Genomic DNA, 26958 nt, shown 5'->3' on the forward strand with positions numbered 1-26958 from the left:
TGTTTACAGGCCTCTTTTGTGTGTGTGTGTGTGTGTGTGTGTGTGTGTGTGCGACTTTAGAGGGACCCTTTCCTCGAACGGACAAACCCTACAGGAGAACTTCCACGAACCAGCAACGCGCAAAAGAGACGGACAAGCGTCTACCATTCCAGGAGGCTCGGTACCACCAGAGGCGTGGTATAACCGGAGGCGGGGCCCTTTTTCCGTCAATCCGACTCTGTACCGGTCACGTGACGTCGACGGAAGCAAGATCCCTCCCACGATTGTAGAGAGCCTATTTAAGGGGCTCCGAAATGTACTTTTGATCACTTCGTTCTGTTGTCATCATGCGGGAATATTCATCAACCTTTCAATAAAGCGTGCAAGTTTCGCACTAGAAACCGTCTCGGCCTTGCCCAGTTGCCATGGTCTACCGGATGCCTGCAGCCCGCCGACAACGCCACGCTACCCAATAGTAACGACGGTCGAGCTTCGATAGGCAGGCGTCGCTACAACTCGGCAGCAGTACTATACGCTACCCTGCAGTACGCAATAACGGGAACACCCGTGTATTTAGATTTAGGTGCACGTTAAAAAACTCCAGTTGTTCAAGATTATTCCGGAGTCCCTCACTACGGCGTGCCTCACAATTAGATTGTGGTTTTGGCACGTAAAACCCCATAATTTATTTTTTATTGTTTTCTTTTTTTCTGACGGGAATGCACAAAGCGTGAGATGGACCACAACGCCGCACCGATCGTGTACCTTCAAGGTAGGAGGGCTTAGGTAGACGCATATTTAGTGGCCACAGACCAATGAATGATGACACGTAACAGCGAATTCGCTTTCTTTTTTGTAAAATATTTATTTGCAGCTTATACTGAACTTCTTCATGGCTGGGCAGCCCATACGCTGAGTGTGCCCACGTGGCCCGTTCTCCTCCGGTCACCGACGACCCGGCAATGGCAGAGCGACGAATGCGCACTGAGAAGCGGCAAACTTCATGTTACGTACACCCCAGTGACACGGGACAAAAAAAGAAATAAAAAAAACGAAAAAAAAAAACCTTAGCATTCGCCATTAGGGGCCCGTGTCGGATGCTATGAATCCATTTGGACGGAAGTTTAAGCGATGGTTAAACGGAAGAAAAGTGTCCTCCTCAGGCACACTTAAAGCAAGATTACTCTGCAAGAAGTCCCCATATCTCCTAAAAGCCTCCAGCCACCACACTAGTCTTATTAATATTTATTTATCGCCTCATTGGCACTGTTTATATGTTCCTTTTTCTTACTTCTTGTAATTTTTTCTGATTTGTGTACATATTACAACCAATGTGCACTTTCTTATGTTACTTTCTTATGAAGCTGTGCAACATTATTGTACGCCCCCCCCCCCCCCCCCCCCCCCTTATGTAATGCCTTCGGGCCCTTAAGGTTGAATAAATGAAATGAAATGTCACCAGATCTCTCCCAGGGAATTTTCTGGCACGGGAAACTACGATAAAGTTGTCTACCGAAAATCTGTCTCATGTACGTACGTCACGCAGTCATCATATATTGTCTTGAAATAATCAATCAATCAATCAATCAGCAAATGCGGTGCGGAAAACAACATTATACATCTTCAATCTTGTGTTTTATTCTTGCGTAATTATTTGAAGTCACACTCGTTATTTTCACTGCTTTTCTCGAAGCAGAAATATGACAGAATACTGATGATTAGCATGATTTTTGCGTGAAACGGCAGCTGGTGAATTTCATTACTACGGCAACTAGGTTAGACGCCGCGGACGTATGGCAGAAAATACATTCATGATGCATGGGCAAGTATTGTCGCTCATATTTTTTCTTTTTCTTTTATGTCAAATTAGTGGCTTAGTGTTACCTTGAAATTGTCTCACCCAAAACTGTTAAGAGTCAAAACTACAGAGGCTGTCAAAACTGAACTCGCTGCATGCCCATGGGAGGTGTTCAGTGTTTCCACTACCTATATGTCAGCTATATTTTCTTATTATTATTATTATTTTGTGTGTGTGTGTGCGCGTGTGTGTGTCTGAAAACCTGCTTTGATTATTTCCTCAATGATTTCTGAAGGACAGGTCGAAGCGGGGCCTAATACAGTGCCTAATTTGAAAGAGTTCTTGGGGTACACGAGTTCATCTGCGCCAGAGGGAAGGCCATCAGCACTAGGTGTAGCAATGTGGTCTTCGGTTCTAGAAAAGGCGTATTTATGGTGGCATAGCGTATTAAGCACGACTTCTCGCGCTTTTCAAAAGACCCGCGTTGAGGTTGCTTACATTGTTATCGTTCGCCGCCCTTTATGACTTCGCAGTTTTCTGTTTTTTTACTATGCTCATAAAGTTGTTCAGTAATGTTATTTTTGAGCATTTTTTATTTAAATTATTGCGCGATAGCACAATATGCTGGAGAAAAAAATATAAATGAATGCAGCTTTCATGGTCACACTTCGTCCACACAAAGACGTACCAAAGCCAAGCACATCCAGCTGTTGGCGTCTCGTCTGAAGTGTCTGCAGTGTTTCCGTGCTCACGCCCACAGAGTGAAAAACTGCTAGTTCCCATCATGACTACGTTGGACATTCGGCTGAAAAAAGTGAATAAGGTGTACCACGAAGGCGTAAGTATATATGAACTAGGCGCATCACTGGACGCTCAGCGTGTGGTTGCATTTGCCTTCTTCCGCCTTTCCCTTGGCTACTCGCGCATAGTGCTTTGCTGGTGCACGCAAAAATAAAAACGAAGTAAAGCACTACGGAAATGTTCCGTAGTGGCTACGGTGTTAGTGGCTATGTAACAGCACTGCGTAAATGGTGTGCGTACAGGAGCGTAGCCGAAGAGAGAGAGAGCGGTATTTATTGTGATAGAAATGCTGAGAGGTCGGCCTGAACCAATGCTCTGACCTGCTACTCGGCGTTGGAGGAAGGGGAAAGGGTATAGCCGAAGAAAATGAATCAAGAAGTAGCCGTGTTATTCACCGAAGCTCCAGGATAAAGTGAGATCATTCGCATAGCGCTACACGCGGTTTCAAAAGTAAGCTGGAAGTTTTCTTTACCGGCATATCACTCGAAAAATAATTTTGAACTAGAGTCTAGGACATCCTCCACCATCTTCCTTCTCGCGGCCCCGCGGTATGCACTAGATCCGTATTCCATTGCACACAAAGGTATCATGTCCATGCATTTGAGGCTAAAGCATGCGTTTTGTGGGTACGCTATCACACTGTACACAGTAGCGTAATGGCACGCACGTGGCTGTGAACGTCACCGAAGGTCTGAAAGCTAAGGCCAGTTATACTGCTGATGACTCAGATACAAGCGCCAGCTGCTTATTATAGGCCTATGTGTGTACACGTAAAAGCTCACAAAATGCCTTCTTAGCATGTCCCATAAAACCATGTAAGCACTGCAAAGCAGACAAATACCCTGCAAGGTCATATCAACTGCATCATAATGCAGATGCGAAACCTCAAGATGCTAGACGCAAGGCACTACATGTCTGTCGCTTCTCCCTGCTGTGTCTGTCACACTTAGCAGTGTCTTCACACTGAGGTTGTCAATCTCTTTCAGGAGACAGTGGCTGGAGTTGTGATAGTGGAAAGCAAGACTGAAACCAAGCATGAGGGCCTTACGTTGTGGCTCGAGGGCACTGCCAGCATGCAGCTCAGTGCCAAAAATGTCGGCATCTTCGAGGCATTTTACTCGTCCGCCAAGCCCGTGCAGCTTATTGGCTACTCGCTCGAGATAGCTAAAGCTGGCCGCCTGCCCGCTGGCCGCACCGAACTGCCCTTCGAACTTCCCCTGAGACCTCGACCAGGCCGAACATTGTACGAGACTTACCATGGAGTCTTCATCAACATCCAGGTGTGGTGCTCATGTTTCATGACAGCATATGTGTCCCTCTGTGATGTGGTTCATAGTGCAGCTTCCAAGCTGCAGAAGTGCTGTGTATAAAAACTTGCTGGTTTGAAATGTATTGCATTCGAATATGCACTATGGAGTGGGTAGGCCCCTGCTGCTTGTGCATCTTGCTGCATGTCGGACGGCATGACTGCTGTGTATTACAGTGTAGATATGTTGAAGTAGAACTGCTTTGCAGTGTTGTTAGGCACATTTATTGGCAAATTGAGCTGTGCAAGGAATTGCACAGCAAGAAGTTGCCCTAAGGCAGCAGTGAACCTGAAGAACTGAATGTCGTTGCTCCTTTGTATTTTGTTTTCGCCTAATTACTATACTGCATGGTTTGCTTTTTGTTTTATTTCATCTTACATTTTGTAGCCTAATGTCCCATCTGCTATCTTTGCGAATGGGAAATATTCATGTTCTATTCTTTGAAGTCTGGCCCACATGGAGCTTTTGTGCACGAGAAATGTGCGGTGCTGTGCCGCCCAAATGGTGCCATCATAGGCACTTACTGTGCTCACTTCATGTGCCAATGACCGTACAAAAAGGCTTCATGTAGGCCAGGCTTTGCTTACAACGTAAATGGCACCCACTTGCTTTTCATGATGCGTTAGCATTTCCTGGCGCATTCTTTACTGACACTGCAAACGCCAAGCCCTCTCCCAGGCAGTGCCGGAGAGATAAGCGGATATAGTTTCCTGATTGGTCGTCTAGGGGCACTGAAATAGTGGCGCTATTGTGCGGGTGTTCTTGTGTTTAGCTGGCTTTTTTAATGGCAAGCACAAGAAGCTCCATCGATGGTGCTTAGTTGCAAACACTTCAGTTGGCTATTTTTAAATATGATCTACAACTTTCGTGCCGACAGTTTCTTGTTGAAGCTAATATTTTAAAAGCTAGATAATTAGTTCATACTAATTCATTGACTTTGCAAAACGAAGAAAATACCACAGACTAGGTCGCGCGATTCTCAACACCACTGAGTTTGTTTCAGCCCACTGGCACTCTGTTGTTTTAAAACCTTGGTTAATTTTAGCTGAGACACGCTGTACATATTGCGGGTAGAAATGGCTATGTTGGATTAATTAGTGAACGCATTGGCTAGTTGGTTGTTCATTTTCAGGTGGGAACAGCTCTGAAGAAACGAACACAGGTGAAGGCACATGGAAAATGACATGTTGCACTGTCTAATAACTGATTTATTGTAGCGACAGACAAACATTTAAATATGCTAGAGTGAGTCGTCAAAGGCATAAAAAACATGAAAAACATAAAAAGGACGCAGGAGTTGGTCATCCTTACCCAGTGATGCATGGCATGCATGCGTTAAATGCGTCTGGTCATAGGTTAGCAGATAAATATGCAATTTCCTTGTTGATAGAAAAACAGATGGCAGACTGATACATTTCTCCTTCAATGCTGATATTCTATGAGCATCAATTATTTCCCGGGTAATGTGGTTGCTGTTTTTTGCCAACACATCACATTTTTTCGAATTTAAGCCAGCGACCATGCTTCTTACAATGTACACCCAGATGGCCATTGACTGCTCTTGTCACATTGTAATGCCAGAGGGTATGTGTATGTGTGTAATGTCACTGGGTATTTGCCACTGGGTTTTGGTTTGCTTTCACTCTTACATCTTGCCATTAGAAACATTCTATATTACTTATAAATATAAACAATACTGCATATGATCTCTACTTAACCATTCACTTTACAAAAGTTACATTATTTCATGCTTCACATTTATTCTTGATGTCAGTACTGTTTTGTGTCCTTGGATCTTGTGTACCTTTTTGTTCGGCAATGATTTCTATGCTTCATCTCACCAACAATGTGAGTGCTATGGGTCATGTCTGCCAACCCTAATAGAAAATCAGAAGGGCTCCTCCATTACATGCCTCTGATTACCCTTCATGTGATGCTGACTAAATAGAAGCTTCAGTGAAGGATCAGCCACACACAAAGGGCGAGCCATCCTACCATCTCAGAACACACAGCCGGTTCTTGTTTCTGACTGGCTGATACCAGCCCTAGCCTTTACTGCACTACACGGTATTGGTGAAACAGAGCATAATATACATAATATATAGTGACAGCAGTTACAATGACATACACAGAAACTTTGAAACTTCTACCAAAGAGTATGTTGGCACAAACTTGTTCTTGCTCAAAAGAAGTTAAGCGACCGTCTTTTACTTTGGCTCCCGTACCAATCTACCAAATGTGATTTGCTTTTGTATTGACAATGTCTAGATTAAGTATGCAGCTGAAGAAAACATTGCCTCTTAGAAAGAGTTCTGTTACTGTGATTTGGTAAAAGTGAAAGTCTCCTGCCAATCTATTGTGTTCTTGCAAACTTGAACCTTCCTTTTGCAGTACCTCTTGCGATGTGAGATGAAGAGATCACTGCTGAGCAAGGATGTTCAGAAAACACTTGAGTTCATTGTTGAGTTGCAGGTAAGCATTGCTCTGTGTGGAAGATGGTTGCTTAGTTGAGTTCTTTTCCAGCGCTCTAATCTTGTTTATACTAAGGGATATCAGATTTCCTTTCCTGTATCAATGAAGCAGTGGCAACCACGCTGCAAGCTGTCAGTTTCGGATCAACATAATGTGAATATGTACATGCTCAGGCCCAGTTGAAGGACCGATTGGTTTTAGCAAGGTTCATCAATTCAAAATTTGCCATGAGGACACAATAATAGATTCATTGTGGTCGTCATGTTAACTGCTTTGTGAGATTGGTGACATACTAAAGATGTCTAGGTCTGTTTTTTTATAATTTCGATTCAATTAAATATTTAGTTGGCCATATCTGGAGGAGCATGCAAAGTACAAGAGTGCTAACACATACTTTGTCATTGCTGTTCTTTGCAGGAAGGCGCCGAGAAGGCAACACCAGTTCCAGTTAACATCAACATAACACCAGAGTCACTACAGAACGTTCGAGATGTAAGTGCAATTGCTGTGAGATATTGTAGTACTTAGTTTTGTACTGGAACATTAAGCATTCAAGAAGAATATGATGAATACAGTAGTATGAATTTCATAACTGAAGTTGTCAGTGGCTGTAGAATGGCACAGTTAATTGGGGGGCAGGCGACAAGAGTAAATTAGTGAAGAGCTCTACTTGCCTGGATTCCTGCCACTACAATGATTTGGGCAAAATGTGAAAACACTTGTGTACATGTATTTAGATTTAGGTACATGTTAGATAACCCCAGTTGGTCAAAATTACAAAGCCCTCCACTATGACGTCTCTCATAGCCCCCATGTAGCCTTGGGACGTTAAACTCATTTCTACCACTACACTGTCTAGCCAACAACCCTTCTCTGCCTCTCCATTGCTGGCCGAGATCTTACAACAATGACAGGCATGTGCTACAGGTATAGTGAACAAATAAAATAAATTTTTTCCTCTTGCAAAATTATTAGCTCAGTGAAGACCCTGCGTTATATCGGGACCATGCTTGCAATATAATGCAAGTCTTTATTTATTTTTTCTTTCTTTCTTTCTTTCTTTCTTTCTTTATTTATTTATTTATAACCCACCGTGGTTACTTAGTGGCTATGCTGTTGGGCTGCTAAGCATGAGGTCGCAGGATCAAATCCCGGCCACGGCGGCCGCATTTCGATGGGGACGAAATGTGAAAACACCCATGCAGTTAAATTTAGGTGCACGTTAAAGAACCCCAGGTAGTCCGAATTCTCAGTCCATCACTACGGCGTGCCTCATAATCAGATCGTGGTTCCGGCAGAAACAATCCCAGAATTATCATTTCTTTCTTTCTTCGTTGAATATTCGGTCAGCTCAACCACTAGGCAATTCAGCTGTGCAGGAAAGTCAGTGTCGCTCTAAGAGTGAGCATGTACAAGGGAGTGTGTGTTCAAAAGGAAGTGAGAACTGAATGAAGTTTCATAAAAGCGGTTATTAATATGCATGTTATCAGTCACATGTCATCTTTTTGTGATCAAGGAATCAAGTGAACTGTTGTTCAGACCTTTTATATGTGTATTTCAGACGTGAGTAAAATGCTGGTATTCATCATTAACCACTGCCTAAAGGAATATTAAAAAGGAATATTAAATAGTAAATTACACTCCTGTGATAGCAAGGCAGCCACATTTACCCTGACAGTAGGCTCAGTAAACCAGGAAAGCCACAGAAATGAGACTGGTCACACTGCTTCCTAGGAGTTCTTGTACCAGCTTGCCATAATGTCATGGATTTTGAAAGCCCCCACACGGGTCTAGTCATATGTTTATCGGTAAAGAACAACTGTATTGCACTCTGAAGAGACAAAAGACAACCAAGCAAGTTTCAAGGACTTTTACAGTGTAGAAGCGGCTCAAGCACAAGAAAATGCTTTGAAATTTGCAAAAATCACACTTGCCTATCAGTGCAGAAGTTTTGGAGCGAAATTCAAAATGGCGAAGTTTTGCCATAATGTTCTCTATTAGTGATCAACCTTTTTCTGTCAAAGGAATGCAAATAGAATCCGAAAGGATCATTTGCCAATCTAAAAAGGTTTGATGTTGCTCCTTCGTGTCCCTTTAAAGGAGTGCTGGCGCATACTTTGGAGTTACACGACTGTAGAAGTTCTACGACACACATCTCGCATGTCGAAGAGTGACACATGGCAAGAATAACACTCTGAAACACTTAATTACCAGATATTCTCATTTGATACTAAACTTTGTCCTAAAATACTGGACCTGTCGTATTCGACATTGCAGTGACATCAAGGCACGGTGCAAAAATTTGCTGATGTTGTGTAGCAGTAAGGCGAGATACGATGACATTGCTCATAAGTAAATTAAATGTGTACTGTGAGCCATCCTGGCTATGCTTGTGTGTGAACCACAGCAGTCACAGAAATGGAACGAGCCAATGTATCATGTTGTGACACAGTCACCTCCTGGTCACCAGAACAGAAACTGGTTCGTAGAAACATGTATTATAGTAAATTATATAGGGCACGCTGATGGATTATATCTCATATTCATTCTAAGGAACTAAGGGCATGGACATTCATTTAAGGAAAAAAAAAAAAGACAAATGTCAGGAAGATTGTGCCAATACCCAATGAAACACATTGAATACAAAGGAAGCAGACTTCTGGAAAGCAAAGTAAGCACTGTGCCGAGACATCCCCTGTTACGACGAAACCACTCAGAGTGGAACCAGGTGTATTTGACGTTTGAACTCTGGATACATTTGCACCATGCCGTTTCTGTGATCAATCCTGTGCATGCCACGCCTTGTCATACCGACGGGCTGAGCAGGTGCAACATGCGGTGCTGGAAGAAGGCTGGAGATGATCTCTGTTGATTGCATTGCGCAGCACTCGAGAGTGCCTCGGTTCCTCATCAAAGGACGGATTGACAGCACTTGCTGCTGCATCACCAAGCCCTTCACTGGAGTGGTAAGAAACTTTCTTTTTCCTCTTGGTGTTATCCGTGAGAAACAAAGCAACCATCCTTTCTGCATTGAGCTCTGGATACGACTGACCATAGCGTGTCCGTTTTGTCACATGTTCTAACCCATTAATGCTGAACTGACAGTCAATCCTCTATATAGCAGTCACATTTGACACAAGAATACCTTCGTTATATCTGATATTCATTATAAGCATATATTCCTTACATGCTAATACTTGCAAGAGAATTTTTAGAATTACTGTGTTGTATCCGTATTCATTATAGTGAAGTTCGGCTGTACTGCCATTGATCAGCAGCTGTATGGATTAAAATGCTCGATTCATCAATTGGTCGACTGTGCAGCCTTAATTTTTATGTGGGTGCAACGAAGATTTTGAAGTTTATTTCTGTCACCTACAACTGAAGCTATGCATGTTCTTACAAGTGCTCTCACACGCCATTGCTGCCACATACCTATTGTGATATCAGTACACCACCACTGAATGCTATACACATCATAGTTCATGTGAAGCACACGCACAGTATTGCGAAGCATTAGACTGTTTTAGCATGTGCAAGTACAGTGTGGTTCACTTCTCTGTAGAGCACACAAGCGGCCTGCTCCAGTTTCCAGGGCGACGCCTAGAGGCGGTTGCCGGGTCTGCAATAGTGCAACCAGGAGCATGTGCAGCATAATAGAGTTGCAGATCTGCTCACATTACTTTTAACGAATGGTAATGTTGCTAAGTGCCTTCATACTTTCGGGTGTGCACATGGCCTGGGGTTGCTGTCTGACTGTGCCATGGGGCAATGGAATTACGGGCACAAGCTGAAAACATGTATGATTTGTTACACCACTTGGTATGCCACTTGGCTGAGTACATATCTGGTTAAATTAAGGTGCTTATTAATATCACTGCTAGTGAAAAGCATTCCTTGTAGTTCTGCATGTCTATTAGGCTGTGCATGCTCTTGAGCCACTATCTCAAACCCAGCAACCTCTGGTGCAAACACCACATCAGGTTGCTAGTGTGCTCTGCACAGTCGTGAGTTGCACTGTACCTCATGTTGTGATCATTCCTAAAAAAGAAAGGGTAGAGCACTTCAATCTGTACTGATGAACCTTTGTAACAATGCTTACCATTTACCATTACTGCAGCGTTCATAATCACATATTGTTGAAACTCAATAAAAATAGAGACAGGATCATGGTGCGATAAAGGCTGACACTATGTTTAGTTAGCCGATGCATCAACTTCATCTTCACCTACAGGCTGGTGGTTGCTGCTTATGTTGCTCGCTTCATTTTTCTTTTTGGTATGATTAAGATGCAGCATTAGCCTCCCTTCAAAGAGAGCATTGTCCTGATGCTCTAAGCACATCACCAGTGTCTATACACACTTGTGGTGCTGGGAAGTCACTCAAAAATGTAGAGTGGCATTCGTACCAATATAATACTTGTACATTAATGCTTGCATCATAGAGAATACCATGTACAATGGTAGGGTGAGGAGCAACAATGGTAGAGTGAGGAGTACACTTCTCCCTACAGTGGCTTGAACAGGAGTGGGAAGTCAGCGTTAAGAAACACACTTCATGCACGTGTGTGTGTGTGTGTGTGTGTGTGTGTGTGTGTGTGTGTGTGTGTGCGTGTGCGTGTGTGCGCGCGCGCACGTGTGTCTACAGGCTGTTGCATCTACAGCCTGTTGCTGCTTGTAAGAAAACAAATGATCTCCCCACCCCAACCCCCTATCCCCACAATTCTGATCATATGCATTTCAAGATGTATGTGACACATTTTAAATATCATACTTTCGTCAATGTTCTTACTGTTTATGCACTATCTTGGTGTACACAATTGGGTAAATAGCATTTGAAAAGGTTAATTCAGTTAGAAAGGTTTAGCACTCTTTTGGGCCAATTGGAGCTTACGGGATGGCGAATTCAACAATATGACAGTACTTGAGAAGTGCCTAGAATATATCACCCTCTGACCTGTTAAGAGAACAGCCTTTGTTGAAGGAATCACCATTTCCCTGCTGGATGTCCTTTTGTCGCCAGCTATCAGTGGAAAACTGCGACTCTGCCATCCGCTCCATCGAACTCCAGTTAGTGAGGGTGGAGACATGCGGCTGCGCTGAGGGCTACGCCCGTGATGGTATGTCCCTTTGAACTTGCCTTTAGAATATGCAAATTCACTGAAGTGGCATCATGTCAATGGATTAATTTCATGTCGTCTTGATTCATGGTACCAGCACAATTGAAACTGGTCACAGAAAGAAGATGCAGACACCACACACTTTCCAGCATTGGTAGTGTCTGCATCTTTTATTTGTTTCCCATTTCTATCACACTGGTAAAACTCATGCATCAAGAATCTCACAACCAAATAGTATTGATAACACTACGTACGGCTCTTTCACAAAAGTGATGGAAATGTTCAAATGTTCATGCAAATGTGCATTCATGTGAATGACACAGCAACTATTTCTTTTGCATTACTTGCTATGGCAGTGAGTGCTATGCTGATGTTCTGTTTTTTACATTGGCTTGATTTTGTCTATGCAGGTGAAATATTGTGGCTGTACACATATGCTGGATGACATCATGCTTGCTATTGCTAGGCACCAGCTGCACATAACTTATAATTTTTTTTTTCATCATTTAGTTAAGTCAGGTCAAACTTGTCAAATCTGCATTTCTTTTTATGGCTTCTACACTGTTTGAAGGGATAGTCAATGGGTCATTTAAAACTGCAACTTGCGAAGGCATCTTGTGGCCATCAAGGGTTTGGACTGCTACCAGTTTTACTCTTACAATGAAATGAGTAGAATCCTGAATGTGACAGCCCTTCTTAAGCAACAAGGTTTTAACCTGTGACATGAAAACATGTCCGGATTAATATTGGCTCGGAAAAATTAGCCACCAACAACAGGCATCTGAATAACTTGTAGCAAGTTTCTCTGTACGAAATTAAAAGTGGAATTGTGCTTGAGAAGGGCACTGAGCTAACCTATGTTGGAACACAGTCCCGACAGTACTATCACTCTTATTTATACCCATACCACACGGGCAAGGTTAATGTCATTGAAAGTATAAGGCCTTAAATTTCTTCATGGCGTTATATTTCGGTCACTGCTATATGCACATATACTCGATGGCATTAAACGTCGTGATGACGACAGCTATAGTGAAACGGTTTTGCCAATCATAATACAATAAAAAAATATTTATGGAGCAAACGTTTTAAGAAATGGCATGAAAAACAATAATAGGCATATTTTATGTACCTAACTTCTGGAATGTGATATTTGCGCCCATCCGTAAACTGTTTGAAGCCAAAGCTTTCGATGCATTCGATGGCCAAGTGAGTTGTGATGGTTGTGAGAACGCACTATGTCATGAAAAAGAAATAGCTCTTTTTAAGATAAAGTGAAGAATATATTGTTTTTTGCTACAAATTCATCTAGTATCGTCACCATGTGGAGGCAGTGGGAACAAGAGTTAGGAGTACGCACTACACTGCAAATGGCATTAAGCTTTAATGGCACTAAGCATGTCTGTATGGCACCCAATGAATGACATTAAAATTTAAGGCATTAGCAAGTTAGTGCCATTTTGTGTGCCCGTGTGGCACAGGTATTACCTATCCTAGCCACAAGGTGCAGGATGAACCAGCTTGTAAAGGAACAATTTCTTTCGACATAAAATCCAGTCAAATTACCTACACCTAAGCATAATCTTGAGCTCAGGAAGTACTGTTTGGCAAGTACCAGAATGCCAAGTTTGAATTTACACTTTGTCAGTGATCATGTTGGACACCACTATCAACTGTCACAAAAATTTCCAGATTAACATAATCACACTACTGAACTGGACATGGAGGCATGTTATGTGGCCGTGGTTCTTTGCACTGAACTGAACTAGGCCTCTTCAGTGCTCTCCACTTAAAGGGTCCCTCATCAGGTTTGGGCATTGCAAACAGACAAGCACTGTGCAAAGATTATGTGCTGACGATTGTGTCTGCAAAATATCAAACCTGTGCCTGGTGCAAGAAATGGCTGAAATTTCAAATGACAGCTTGTGTGCCCTTCCTCTTGAGGGAGCTCCACTTCTTGCCAGAGAATCAACGTCACTCACATACATACACACAAAAAGGGTGGGGGGATGTTCGTAATGTAATTGTGAAAGATTTTCTCTGCTCCAGTATGAGAGAAAGCAGGGAAGGAATGTCGCTTGAGGGCGGTAGTCAAGGCAAAGGGGAGAGAGTGTTTGTGTTGGCCATAAAGCTCATTTCCTGGCAGCCTGGTGATGCGACATTGCGATTTCTCTTACCCCTTTCAATAACGAATCAATTTAAAAAAAAATTCTTGCCATAGAACTTGCTGTAGTGTTTGCAATTTTGTTGAATGCCCAACTAGATAACCCTTTACAGGGTGCATTGTATAACCAAAATTTTCATTGGGGAATGGTGAGAGGCCCTTTAAGTATATCAGTGCCAGTGTGAACAGCACCATCACATAACTTCCTTCCAATCCAAGCCATGAGCAGTCAGTCTGGGAGTCTTCAGTTGCTGCTTGTGGAACTTACCATTATTACTGATGCCCTGCTGTGATATGCCTTCTTGTTGAAGGTATTTTTACCGCTTGTGAAACTATACAGTAATTTACTGTAAGAGGATGAAATTCAGCTAGTTCAGTTTGATAGATTATGTTTTGTAATAAATAACAATACGAAGGATGTTTTGCAAATTGGTGTGTGCAGCCACTGAGATCCAGAACATCCAGATTGGGGAGGGCGATGTGTGTCGAGGCATCGACATCCCTATCTACATGGTTTTTCCAAGGCTCTTCACCTGCCCTACACTCATCACCAACAACTTCAAGATAGGTGAGGAAAACTTGCTGCTAGATAAAACCAGAGTCCTTCAATGCTCTTCTGGTCCCGAAACTCCGCTGTAACGCTGTGGGAGAGCTTGCTATGTTGCCGCAGCTGCCACACAGCGGCGCTAGGAGCACGGTGGGGGCTGGACAAAAGCTGCAAGCTGCGTCAGTCGGTTTTTTATTCTATGGCTGGGTGCCCAAGTAGTCCGGTGGCATCGGCAGTCGGTTTTCCTCATTTCAAGAGATAATTTGTTGATCTGTACCGCGTCGTCGCTTTGGCTACCGAGGGTATGAGCGAAAAGGTATCGTTATTTTGTTTGCCTAGTGACGCCGATGAGCGGGTGAAGTGGAAACGTGCAATACCGCGACAGGAAGCTGGTGGCGTTACCTTCGATTCTCAACACGTCGGAGTGTTGCAAAAAAGATTTTGACACCACGGACGTTCGAAGCGATAAGTTCGTTGTGAAAGGAGACGCTGTGTCCTTACCCGGCACCGTTCCTTGGCTGTTCGAAGGGCTGCCAGTGCACTAGGCACCAGGGCAGAAATTGTGCATTTCTTTTTCTCAGATGCCGTCTGCACTTCACAAGGGAAAAGAACAAACTTACACGGGCAAGTAAGAGCGCAACATGCCCAGCCGGTGGGGGCAAGAAAGTTATATGTGCTGAATTGTTTTCTTAGCGGTTTTAGCCATGCAAACAAGCAATAGTTTGTTTTTATTTCACTGCTTTTTCTCGATGCGATAGATAATGGTAAAAAAATGCTTTTGCCTCTTTTCATTCGCTGTTATGTCAACCATGTTCATTTTTCTATTTTTAAACTACTTCGTAGCTTGCTGTTTTTTGAGATGCTTTCCATCATATGATGTATTTTGCATTCCTGCCTTGTTTACTGTAATTTTTACTGTAACAGTGTCATGTTCGCGAACATATGTAATTAAATGTGCCATTATACTGAAGCTTGCGACACAATGAGCATTAGTGTCTCCTCAGCTTGACACGTTGTGAGATATTTTTCCCCATGTTCTGTGGTTGACATTCTGAATAAGTCGGTAGTGCAGCAGCATCATGCTCGTGAAAGGGTGTCCTTATTTTTGTTTAGGCTAGTAGCATGAAACACTGCTTCGTTTCACTAAGTCTTCCCAGTGGAGTCTTCATTATGCAATCTCACGCCATGCAAGCGTAGTCCGTCCAAGCAACACATGCTATTATTATGAAGCATGCCAAACTGGAATGGAGGTGATAGCGGGACTCGTCCCAGAAGGCGAGACATTTGTGAAAGCACAACCAATACGAGAATTTGAGCTGCGCGGGCGGTCTTGCGTAGCTGCGCAACATGAAGCGACACGCACTTTCGTTCGTGCAATGCCTATGTAACATGAACTTGTCAAGGTTACATGTTGGAAATGAACAGACGGTGGTTGCAAACTTGGAGTTAAGGATAGGTTAGAGATCAGCGTGTATTCACACGGTACACGGACATTGCCTTGCGAAAGCTTCATCGTTCCCTCTTTGAAATGTTGCCGACGCTCCCTGCGATAGGTTGCAGCAGAGTGAATTTAGTTAGCTTTTATAAACTGCAAACACGGGAAACTAGCAGTTTTTCTGTTTTGTAATGTGACAGCGGCAAACTCCCGTGGTGTAGACAGTCCCATTGCAAATAGCTAGCGCGATTGGCGTTGCTTCAAGTCTTGCTGCAAGGCTTAAATTTGCGAATAGTTGGCGGTTTTCTTAGGCTTTGTTGTAATCGCACCGCTGGCACGAGTTGTTGGGGTCTCGGTGCTGACGCCCGTTATTGCCAATGGGTCGCAAGCCCCAAGGGTAGCGTTGGCCTGGCGGCCTGGGGCACTGGAAGCATCCGAAGGTCCCGGCAAAGCAAGAGAAGACTGGTAACAGAACAACTTGTTTATTCTAACATAGCAAAAGAGCGGCCGGTCTGGTCGACCGAAGTGGAGAGATGGGAGAGCACGTAACTCAACAGTACAAATCGGAGCCTCTCTCCTGGCGTCCGGGGGCAGCTGCTCTTATACCCTCGGCGTCGCGGTCCAAAAGGGAAGGTCACGGGAAGAAGGTCACGGGATGAAGGTCACGGGACGGCGGAGCATGAGCCCACGACGGCGCGCACGGTCGAGCCGAGAGACCTGCTGAACCGAGTGTAGTGACGCATCGCCAACCCGCCCACACGACGGCGCGAACGGTTGAGCCGAGAGACCTCCAGGCTCCTCATTCGGGGAACTCCGCTCCCCGGCTGCCGCGCTTTGACAAGCGAAAAACACGCCTGGACACGCTTGGCGGGTAGGCGTTTCGGCGGCGTCGAACGGGCCAAAATGTCCGCCGCTCTGAACAAAGCCCCGGCGTCCGTTGCATCCGCGCCGGCATTACCGCGCGTTGTAGGCGAAACGTAACAGACCGCCCCGCCGGGGGAAGGAGATCCCGATGGTCAGGGGACTGCATCCGCTGTCCGGAGGGATGTCGCTCGATGATGCTCATAACCGTAGTTGGGCGTCCTTTGGTGTTTCTTGAGCGCAGCGCACAGAGAAGGCCTCGTTCTCACGTTCAGGTGCACACAGGACACTGCAAAGTGACTTCGGGAGAGTTGACATTTTTGTTCTCGTTTCCGGCAAGCGTTAGAACTACGCCGAAAGTCAACCGCTCAGTCAGCAAGCACGGCACAACCCTCACTAAGCCCTGCCAGGCTCTTTCCCCTTTTATACTGCTGCCTAGTTCCTTACAGTAGTTTAGCAGCACTCAGAACGCGTCCACAAATCGGAAAAATTGCACTAAAAAGCACATCATCACTTTGAAACACTACACAAAAGCAATAGGTTAAAAATCCTGCCTCAGGAAGAAAAACATCAGTAACAAGCAATTTTGAGGCTGATTCCCACGTTAGGGGCTTCGACTTAAGCCATCGGCGTTACCGTTGAGACTCCCCTTTTTGTAACGCACCTCAAAGGAATATTGTTGCAAAGCGAGGCTCCAGCGCAGGAGGCGGCCATTTTTGGGAGAGATGGTCTGCAGCCATTGGAGAGGGCAGTGATACGTTTCAATGATAAACCTCGAGCCGGCTAGGTAACATGACAATTTCTGAACGGCCCACACGATACACGCACACTCTTTCCCGGTGGCGCTATACGCCTGCTCACGACTGGTCAGCTTACGACTAGCATACAGGACGGGGTGTTCTACTTCTCTATTTTCCCGTTGGCACAGTACAACGCCCATGCCTCGCTCACTAGCATCACACTGAACAACGAACCCTTTTGTGTAGTCGGGCGATCGTAGCACAGGCTGGCTTGTTAGGGCGCTCTTTAGGGCGCTAAAAGCTCTTTCCTTCGTCTCATCCCAGACGACTGTTTGCGGCTCTGTCTTTCTTAGAGCATCCGTCAAGGGAGCCGCGATATCAGAGTACCTGGGGATGTACCTCTGATAGTAGCCGGCGACACCTAAGAACGACCGAATATCGGTCTTCGTGCGCGGTTGCGGGAAGTCTCGCACAGCGGCCACCTTTATTTCAGAGGGGCGGCGACGACCCCGACCAATCACGTGTCCGAGGTAGACAACCTCGGCCTGTGCTAACTGGCACTTGGGAGCCTTGACTGTCAAGCCCGCATCGTGCAGGCGGGTTAGCACTGCCCGCAAGTGCGCCATATGCTCAGGCCAGGATGCGGAGAATATCGCTACGTCGTCTAGATACGGTAAAGCGAATTCTTGCTGTCCCCGCAACACTTTATCCATGAGGCTTGAAAAGCAGTATGGCGCGTTCTTCAAACCAAAACTCAAAACTTTAGGACGGAATGTCCCCATTGGTGAAATGAACGCCGCATACCTACTAGCCTCTTCTGTAAGTGGAACCTGCCAATAACCCCTGACAAGATCTAGGGTGGAAATAAACTGAGCGCTACTCACTCTCTCAAGGCGCTCCTCGATGTTAGGGATCGGATAAATTTGATCCTTAGTGATGGAATTAAGCCTGCGGTAGTCGACGCAAGGACGAGGTTCCTTGCCCGGTACCTCAACTAAAATCAAAGGGGAGGTATAATCACTCTCACCCGCTTCAATAACACCGAGCTGTAGCATTTTCTTTACCTCAGCCTCCATAATATCGCTCTGGCGGGGTGACACCCGGTACGCCTTGGATCGTACTGGCTCTGGGAAGGTAAGTTCTATGTCATGAGTAAGGACAGAAGTCCTACCAGGCCTCTCAGAGAACAGACCTTGAAACTCTTGTAAGAGCTGGTGTAGTTCTGTTTTCTGCTCAGGCGACAGCGATGCTTTACTTATTAAGTTACTAATGACTTGATCGGTGTCTTTCCTGTTTGTCACTGAGCCTAGTCCCGGAAGCTCTTCTAACTTTCCCGCATCGGGAATTTCCTCTCCAGTATCTGGTGCCTTTAACGCTACAGGCTCAATTTTATCCCGTTCGGGCGTGCCCTGAATACCAGCTTGCTGCGCCTCTGACCCTTTCTCATCGTTCATCAACGTCGGCCCCGCAACTACCGCCTTTGCAGCGAGCTCCCGAACCTTCGATCTGGTTAAGGCCTGAACGCTAGCCTCACCAAACAAAAGCCCCTTCTCGCGCAGGAGGTGATCGGACCTGTTCGAAAATAGGTACGGGTACTGGGGGGGCAGCATAGATGACACTGCGGCCTCCGTCTCAAGTGCTCCGAAAGGTCCTTCAATAAGCACTTTTGCTACCGGCAGACACACGCTATGAGCTTCCACTGCTTGCTTGATCCATGCGCACTCGCCCGTGAACATATCGGGTTCTACGTAAGAGGGGTGAACTACATCCATTGTAGCTGCGGAATCGCGAAGCACTCGGCACTCTTTCCCGTTCACGAGGAGGTCTCGCATGTAAGGCTCGAGAAGCTTCATGTTCTCGTCAGTGCTGCATATAGACAAAAACACGACTTGTGTTTTTGTTTCTGGACACTGCGCCGAAAAGTGACCCGGCTTCTGGCACGTATAACAAACACGCGCTTGCCTCGTCTCGAACCGCTTTCTGCGTTCGGCTTCGGTTGCCGCCGTCTCCTTACGTTCGGTCGGACTGCTTTCACTCGCATCCGCACTACGTGTATCCCCCTTTGCTCTCATGGGTGTGAACTTCGGCCTCTCAAACTTGGAGCCAAATTCACCCTTTTGACCGTCCTTAGCTCCGCGAGCCCGACGCGTCACAAACTCCTCGGCTAACTCAGCGGCTCTAGCCACCGTACTAACGTCTGGCCTATCCAAGACCCAGTACCGCACGTTCTCAGGTAACCGACTATAAAACTGTTCTAGCCCGAAACACTGCAGAACTTTCTCGTGGTCACCAAACGCTTTCTCTTCTTTGAGCCACTCCTGCATGTTTGACATAAGCCTGTACGCAAACTCTGTATATGACTCACTTTTGCCTTTCTCATTTTCCCGAAACTTCCGACGGAACGCCTCCGCTGACAGCCGGTACTTTTTTAGCAGACTCGATTTCACTTTGTCGAAATCCTCTGCCTCCTCTCTCTCCAAGCGAGCGACTACGTCGGCCGCCTCGCCAGGTAGCAAAGTGAGCAAGCGCTGTGGCCACGTTTCCCGAGAGAACCTCTGCTTCTCGCACGTTCGCTCAAAGTTAACCAGGAACAAACCAATGTCCTCTCCAAGCTTAAACGGCCGCATCAGGTCAGTCATTTTGAACAATACTCGTTCTCCTGCACCGTGTGCCTGACTTCCATTACGAGCGCGTTCCATCTCTATTTCGAGACGCTTCATTTCCAAAGCGCGTTCGCGCTCTTCTTTTTCTTTCTGTTCTTTTCGTTCACGCTCATCTTTCTCTTTATGTTCTTTAAGTTCACGCTCATCTTTCTCTTTCTGTTCTTTACGTTCGCGCTCATCTTTCTCTTTCTGTTCTTTAAGTTCGCGCTCCTGTTTCTCTTTTTGCTCCTCCCTCTCCTCAATGGTCTCAAGGCATTCCGACAGCTCGTCATCCTCAGCTTCTAACTCAAGAATAGCCCTTAGCAGTTCTGGTTTTCTGAGTTTGTCTGAGACATCCAGACCCAACTCTCTCGCAAGCTCCAGCAATTTCGGTTTGCGCAACGACTTCAAATCCATGGCTGCTCTGAATGCTGCTTTCTCTACTGCCTACTATTGTCTTGCCGCAAACTAACCCGGCAGCAACGACAACCCCAATTACCAGCTCTGTTTCTAACACTAACAAAAGCCTGGCAAAACTCAGAAGAAGAAAGTCCCGCACTCACCAAACCTCGCAGCCAAGACTTCAGCGCAGTCGTTCCGCTGCAGGCAACCAGTCATCACACAGGGCTCGTTGCGCTGCTCCCGGATGGTCATTGTGCTGCTCAGCATACAGTCAACCGCATCTCTTCGCTGCTGGCCTCCGTTGTCGCGATCTCACCGCTGGCAACCAGATGTTGTAATCGCACCGCTGGCACGAGTTGTTGGGGTCTCGGTGCTGACGCCCGTTATTGCCAATGGGTCGCAAGCCCCAAGGGTAGCGTTGGCCTGGCGGCCTGGGGCACTGGAAGCATCCGAAGGTCCCGGCAAAGCAAGAGAAGACTGGTAACAGAACAACTTGTTTATTCTAACATAGCAAAAGAGCGGCCGGTCTGGTCGACCGAAGTGGAGAGATGGGAGAGCACGTAACTCAACAGTACAAATCGGAGCCTCTCTCCTGGCGTCCGGGGGCAGCTGCTCTTATACCCTCGGCGTCGCGGTCCAAAAGGGAAGGTCACGGGAAGAAGGTCACGGGATGAAGGTCACGGGACGGCGGAGCATGAGCCCACGACGGCGCGCACGGTCGAGCCGAGAGACCTGCTGAACCGAGTGTAGTGACGCATCGCCAACCCGCCCACACGACGGCGCGAACGGTTGAGCCGAGAGACCTCCAGGCTCCTCATTCGGGGAACTCCGCTCCCCGGCTGCCGCGCTTTGACAAGCGAGGGCACACACACACACACGCACACACGAAGACACGTGGCACTGAAACACGCCTGGACACGCTTGGCGGGTAGGCGTTTCGGCGGCGTCGAACGGGCCAAAATGTCCGCCGCTCTGAACAAAGCCCCGGCGTCCGTTGCATCCGCGCCGGCATTACCGCGCGTTGTAGGCGAAACGTAACAGCTTGCACAGTGTCAGAAACCCAAGCAAACGACCTATTCTTAAATAAATAATCTCATGCTTCTCTGCCTGAGATAAAGAACTGCGCTGCAACGATGCATACATTCAATATTGCTGCGTCGGCACGACTGCCTCCATCACAGCCTTGTTATCTTGCAAAGGTAAGCGGAAGTAACTTTTTCACCCGCACATGCAAGGTGAAATATGAGTGGTAGTAGACTGTTAGCTGTTCGATGAAAGATAAACAATTGCTTCGAACTGGTACAGCAGTTTCAGCCCAGTGCGGTGCACGCGGACACGGAATGCCCCCGTGCTAACGGCAGTGACCTTAGCGGCAGCTTCTGTTCCTGTATAAAACTGCGGGCGGAGTTTCGTGACCAGAAAAGCATTGAAGGACTCTGATAAAACTCTAGAGGAAGACCACTGATGGCTACCCATGCAAAAGCCCTTTTTTTTTTGCACACGTGTGCCGACACCTATGTGCACATGCGTCATATTGGGAGTAGACCTGCAAACCTGCCATCAGAGGAGGCGTTCATTTCTATTGAGTCATAATCTAATAGTACATATAATGAACACATACATAACAAATTATCAGATAAAATGAAGCAAACCTAAAATGTTTCTTGTTGATATTGGCATGCAAAAAACATATAGCTTATAATGAATACTGGATAAACGGAAAATGTTTTTTGTCGTGTGTGGCTTCGTTAGAAGATTTGACTGTACTAACGTGTTTTGCTGCATTATGTCATAGCAATACAAAATTTCAGAAAAATTTGGCCTTCTTAAAAGACGGGAATGTATGGGCAACACAGCCCATCAAGGTGGCATGGTCATTCTTCCGTCCAGTTTTTCTTGCAGCCTTTTTCTTAAAGTTTGCCTTGTTTCACCAGCTGTGATGGCTCAGTGGCTGTGGCATTCTGCTGCCAAGGACAATATCAAAGGTTAAACTCCAAGCAGCCGCAACTGCAGTCCACTATGAGAACAATGCAAAAACACTTGTGTAACAATGTTTTGGTGCATGCTAAAGAAGCTCTTGCTTCAGCATTGCAGAAAAACGTCAACCACAAAAGCACTGCGTTTCACCATACATACTGAGTCAATTTCCCAGAACTGGTACTAGGCACACAAAGTTTCCAACAAGTGGGTATATTACTTTGGATAGTGCCTTATTTCAATCTGACAGTTGAAACAAGCTCCCTATCAAAAGCCTGATATATTTTGAATCCATAATTTTCGAGACTGGCAGTAGGCAAAAGGTTTCTAGCAAATGGGTATGCTTGTACCTATTGACTGACTTGAATTATGCAATTGCAGCATGCCCTCTGATGTTTTCAACTAGTAAAAATTTATAACATTTGTGAGTATCACTCACATTATTTTGATGGCTGTTACTGCTATCACTTGTAACAAGCAAATATAGTTTTGTCTCAAATTCATAATGATGAGATAGTTGTCGCTGAAACACCTGGCAAGTACGCGCTACGATGAAATCTCTTGTACTGTTGCTCCACCCAAGATATATATCTTATATTCCAGTTTCAAGGACTGGCACATTATTGTGCAAACCTGTTATTGCCTTGGCTGCAAGACACAGGCGTTCTGAAAAGAAATGCATGATGGTGCACATTCTGTGCCTGCTTTAGGTTCTGTAGCTCATCTGCAGCATTGGAGTTTCTTTGCTGCCACCTCAAGTGATGATATAGCTCGGTGTACTAGGGAGAAAGCTAACAGATTACTCAGCAAATTTCCAAATTCTGCCTTAGAGGGACTGACAACCAATTTTCTATGTTACCTATTTTTTTTTAGTGCAGCGGGAAGCTTACTGGTCAGTGTTTAATCATGCAGTGGTAACGCAGAAAAATGACATGCAGCATTTTATATCAATTTTTTACCTGCAGTGAGGATGTAGTCATTCACTGGAAGCTTACTGGAAACAGTGATGGGTGAGCCCAATATGACCATACATCGGCATTGGTGGGAGGCAGACAACAAAAGCAGTCGTAGGCAACGTTTATAGATAATAATGTCTGTAAATGTTGGCTGTAGCTGTAGAAAGCATTGTTTATCAAGCTGATGTTCCTGCGAGTTATGTTTTCCGAAGTGTTAAATTATTTCTCCAATAAAAGCTAAGTGCTTTTATGATTTTCTGTCTAGCAACTTTTGTTATCAAACAAGTCAAGGGTGTCTTTTAGCCAAGCCAAGTTCTCAAAAGTGCAATGATATTTTTACATGTGATAAGCAGTTCAGTGTGTTGCCATAGCCACACATGCGCTTTTGATTTCCAAAACATGTCTCTCAAAGACTTGAGCGAGCTGGAACAAAGAATTTTAGCTCGCAGTGTGTTCAGGATGTTGCGCGTATACAACAGCAATGATGTGCATCGCCATGCATTGAGCGATGCATGCACTACTCATTAGCATGGCCTTTGTTTACTTCGTAATACACATGGAATAAAGTGCAAAAGCCTAATTATGTAGTACGAACTGCAATTTTAAGTGAAAGTATGCAGTACCTAATAACAGTCGACTTACAATAATCTCATATACTACATCAGAAGTATCAAGGTTTTACCGCCAATTTGCCCCACTTACTGATCTTTGAGACTGTCTTTGCCAATTTAAAATTGTAATTCCTACCTACATCCTGATCAGAATACTGGATGCTGTCACTATAAATTAGGGATGTGCAAATAGCAAAATTTCGAATACCTTCGAATATTGAATAATGATATTCACATGAATTTATCAGCAAGTTGGGTTAATTTGCTATGTTGGAACATTGAAATTGCTTTGTCAATGTTAAAAAACTAGAATTGTAAGCCGTTATACTAAAACATTGTGCATTTGGCTCATGTCAAGTTGAAAAATTTAGTAATTCCCACTAGCTGTCCTCGCCAGCCTGTGCCTTATTATACCGCATCAGATGCCCGTAAACGCGGAGCCACTTGACCCTGCGCCAGTTGTCACTTATCGTACTTGTTTTCAAGAATAAGCTCAAAGTTAACAGTGGCGCTACAAAAAAAAAATAAAAGTGCAGTCTTCGCAAACCCGTACCCCTCGCTACTGAGAGGCTGGCTTTCTCGCAAAGTTGAGACGTTTAATGGCTAAGTGTGCTTTGCAGGTGAAATTTTGCTAGCAACACGAAATTATCACAAAATTCAGCACAACATCGCCCCGATATTCTTAGACCAAGTATAAACAAATGCTAAGAACTGTGTTTGCTCCCGAATTATCAGCAATATATTCTGTTTGATCTGCATATTCATGTACAACCGAATATTACAACATTTCCAGATATCTATTTTTCAAATCTAATATGAACATTAAAAATATAATATTCAATAACATTTGTGCTATAAATCATGGTCATTTTAATTCTATCAATGTACCGCAACACATTCTGGCCAGTTTTCAGTCCCTTTAAAGCGACATGGAAACATGACCCTCCAACACTGCTTGTGGCGACTTCTAGGCACAGTTTGGTTTGTGTGCCCAATAACACAGCAAGCAAACCCAAAGGCGTGACCTCCAAGATCAGCACCCACCATGTATCACTTTATGCCGATTGCATTGTGCAGTTCATAACAAAATGTAGGCCGCCAAACTGTGGAGGCAACCTACAGTAGTCAGTTCAAACCAGCCAGTTGTGGTGGCGATTATGTTCTCAGGAGAGGTAAGTTTATAGGCTACTCAGGCAGAGCACATTAGTATATTAATTTGAATAGCATTCTCTCTAGCTATCTTGCTATCCCATCAAAAACGTGGGTCAATCCCAAAGATAGTGCAGTCTAAAATGTGTGCCATTCAGTGGGTATATTACCCACTGAATATGGTGTGTACACCCTGAATGATGTACCCACCATTCAGTGGGTATGCACACCCTTCACAGCAGTGCTGCATGTGTAGAGGGAGGCATGAGAGAGGAGTGCAGCGGGCACTACAAGCCTCATGCACGACGCATTTTAGCTATTTGCATATTTGGATAGTCATCATAGATTAGTTCTGCCTGAATGTTTTTTGTCACATGCAAGTCTCAAAACAGCATTCGTTGTCTTCATCCATGCAGCAGGCAACTGTCACGGTGCCTGAGTGGGAGCTTGTGCACTATATCTGGGAGGCAATGTTGTACGCAACCACTCCCCCATTGTCTGCTGCTTGAGGGCCTGTGCTATGGCCTTCGCCTAGCAGGCGCCAAAGGAGTGTGATTAGTCACTGACCTTATGCTCTCGTCTTTTTCTTTTTTTTACTCTTCTAGAGTTTGAAGTCAACATTGTGGTGGTGTTCGAAGATGATCACCTAATGACCGAGAACTACCCAATAAAGCTAACTAGATTTTAATATACTGACATGTGTACTTATTTATTTTTTTCTCAGGGACTACGTTTCACCCACTAATAACTTAATGTTATGGCTCAGTGCCAGACATGCCTGCGTGATTTGGAACTTACTCGAGTTATCTTTGATTCTATCTGCCGAGTCTGTTGTCACCGAACCTTGTGTTGTCTGATGGTACGTGCGGCATGAATTGTGTAGTACTTTCTGGAAGGCACACAAGCACTAGTGATTACGCTGGAACTTTTGATGAGCCATGTATAAAAGCCAGCGTGCTTGACCCGCACATCATATTCAGATGATCGCAGACTACGCTTGTTGCTATTGTTGTGCTTCGAGTGTCACTTGCTTTTGCAGCCACAAACAGGTTTGCCCAGTAAAAAGTTAGTTTTATGATTCATAGTTTTGCTGTGCTGTGTTCTTCACCATCACTACAATGTGATATCTGGTGGAGCTGCTGGGTATAGCAAAGCTGTGAATCTTGAAAATGTGAAAGACATATATATTTTTTTTTTCACTGGAAGTTTGCCCTGTGGCGTAAAATGTTTGGTGCAAGTTATATGTACAAGTATATCGTAGTTAGATATCTGAAGAGCCCCAGATGCCTTCCTGTTGCCCCAATGCATAACTACTGTTAAAATGTCTACCTAAATTTTTTAATCTGTCAATGCTGAACAAATAAATATGAGCATGTCTTACCAAAAATATTGTTCTGAAATTATGTTCATATCTGTGAGTTTATACAGTAGAACCTTGTTGATATGATCTCGGCCGGTTACGTACGATTTCCCGACGCCAACATTCGTGATCGAGAACACAAGAAATGGTGCAATTAAGTTACGCTTATTTTTTATCGGTTCATATTTTCCCGCAAAACAAGATCTTTCACCACCAACATGAACATTCAATACATCAGCAAATTGTGTTCATAATATACAGTTTCAGGCCGCTCGCCTGTCCCGCATGAAAACGCCGGCGAGCTCAGCTTTTCATTCCAGCACCGGCAGATCTCCTGGGTCATCGTATGCTGTATTTGCAGCTATTGCTGCCAACCACATTGCGATAAACATGTTCACCTATCTGTTTAACAGTGCGTGGTGCCATTGGAAGCGTACATCACACTTTTAATAGGTGATAACCCAAACGCGGTGCCTTTCCCTGCTGCAGACTGCAATAGTACGATACGTTTTCCAGCTGCTAAATCCCATGTAAACAAAAAAAGGTGCGAGGCACGCGCGATCGAGAGCTGTAGCCGCCTGCCGCATCAACTTGAAAAATGCCATCACGTGAAAACGCCAGCGCGCACTCAGTTTCTT

General features: G+C 44.9%; 1 protein-coding gene across 1 annotated transcript; it reads left to right on the top strand.

Moving 5' to 3' along the window:
* The first annotated feature begins 2468 nt into the window (after positions 1-2468).
* On the top strand, positions 2469-25656 carry LOC126531672 (vacuolar protein sorting-associated protein 26C). The gene is made up of 8 exons (XM_050179316.3): positions 2469-2615; positions 3565-3858; positions 6277-6357; positions 6775-6849; positions 9243-9323; positions 11380-11476; positions 14083-14208; positions 25566-25656. The coding sequence occupies exons 1-8, from the start codon at positions 2562-2564 to the stop codon at positions 25646-25648; spliced, it is 891 nt and encodes a 296-aa protein (XP_050035273.1). The 5' UTR covers positions 2469-2561; the 3' UTR covers positions 25649-25656.
* The last annotated feature ends 1302 nt before the right edge of the window (positions 25657-26958 follow it).

Source organism: Dermacentor andersoni, chromosome 5 (assembly GCF_023375885.2).
Source record: "Dermacentor andersoni chromosome 5, qqDerAnde1_hic_scaffold, whole genome shotgun sequence".
NCBI lineage: Eukaryota > Metazoa > Arthropoda > Arachnida > Ixodida > Ixodidae > Dermacentor > Dermacentor andersoni.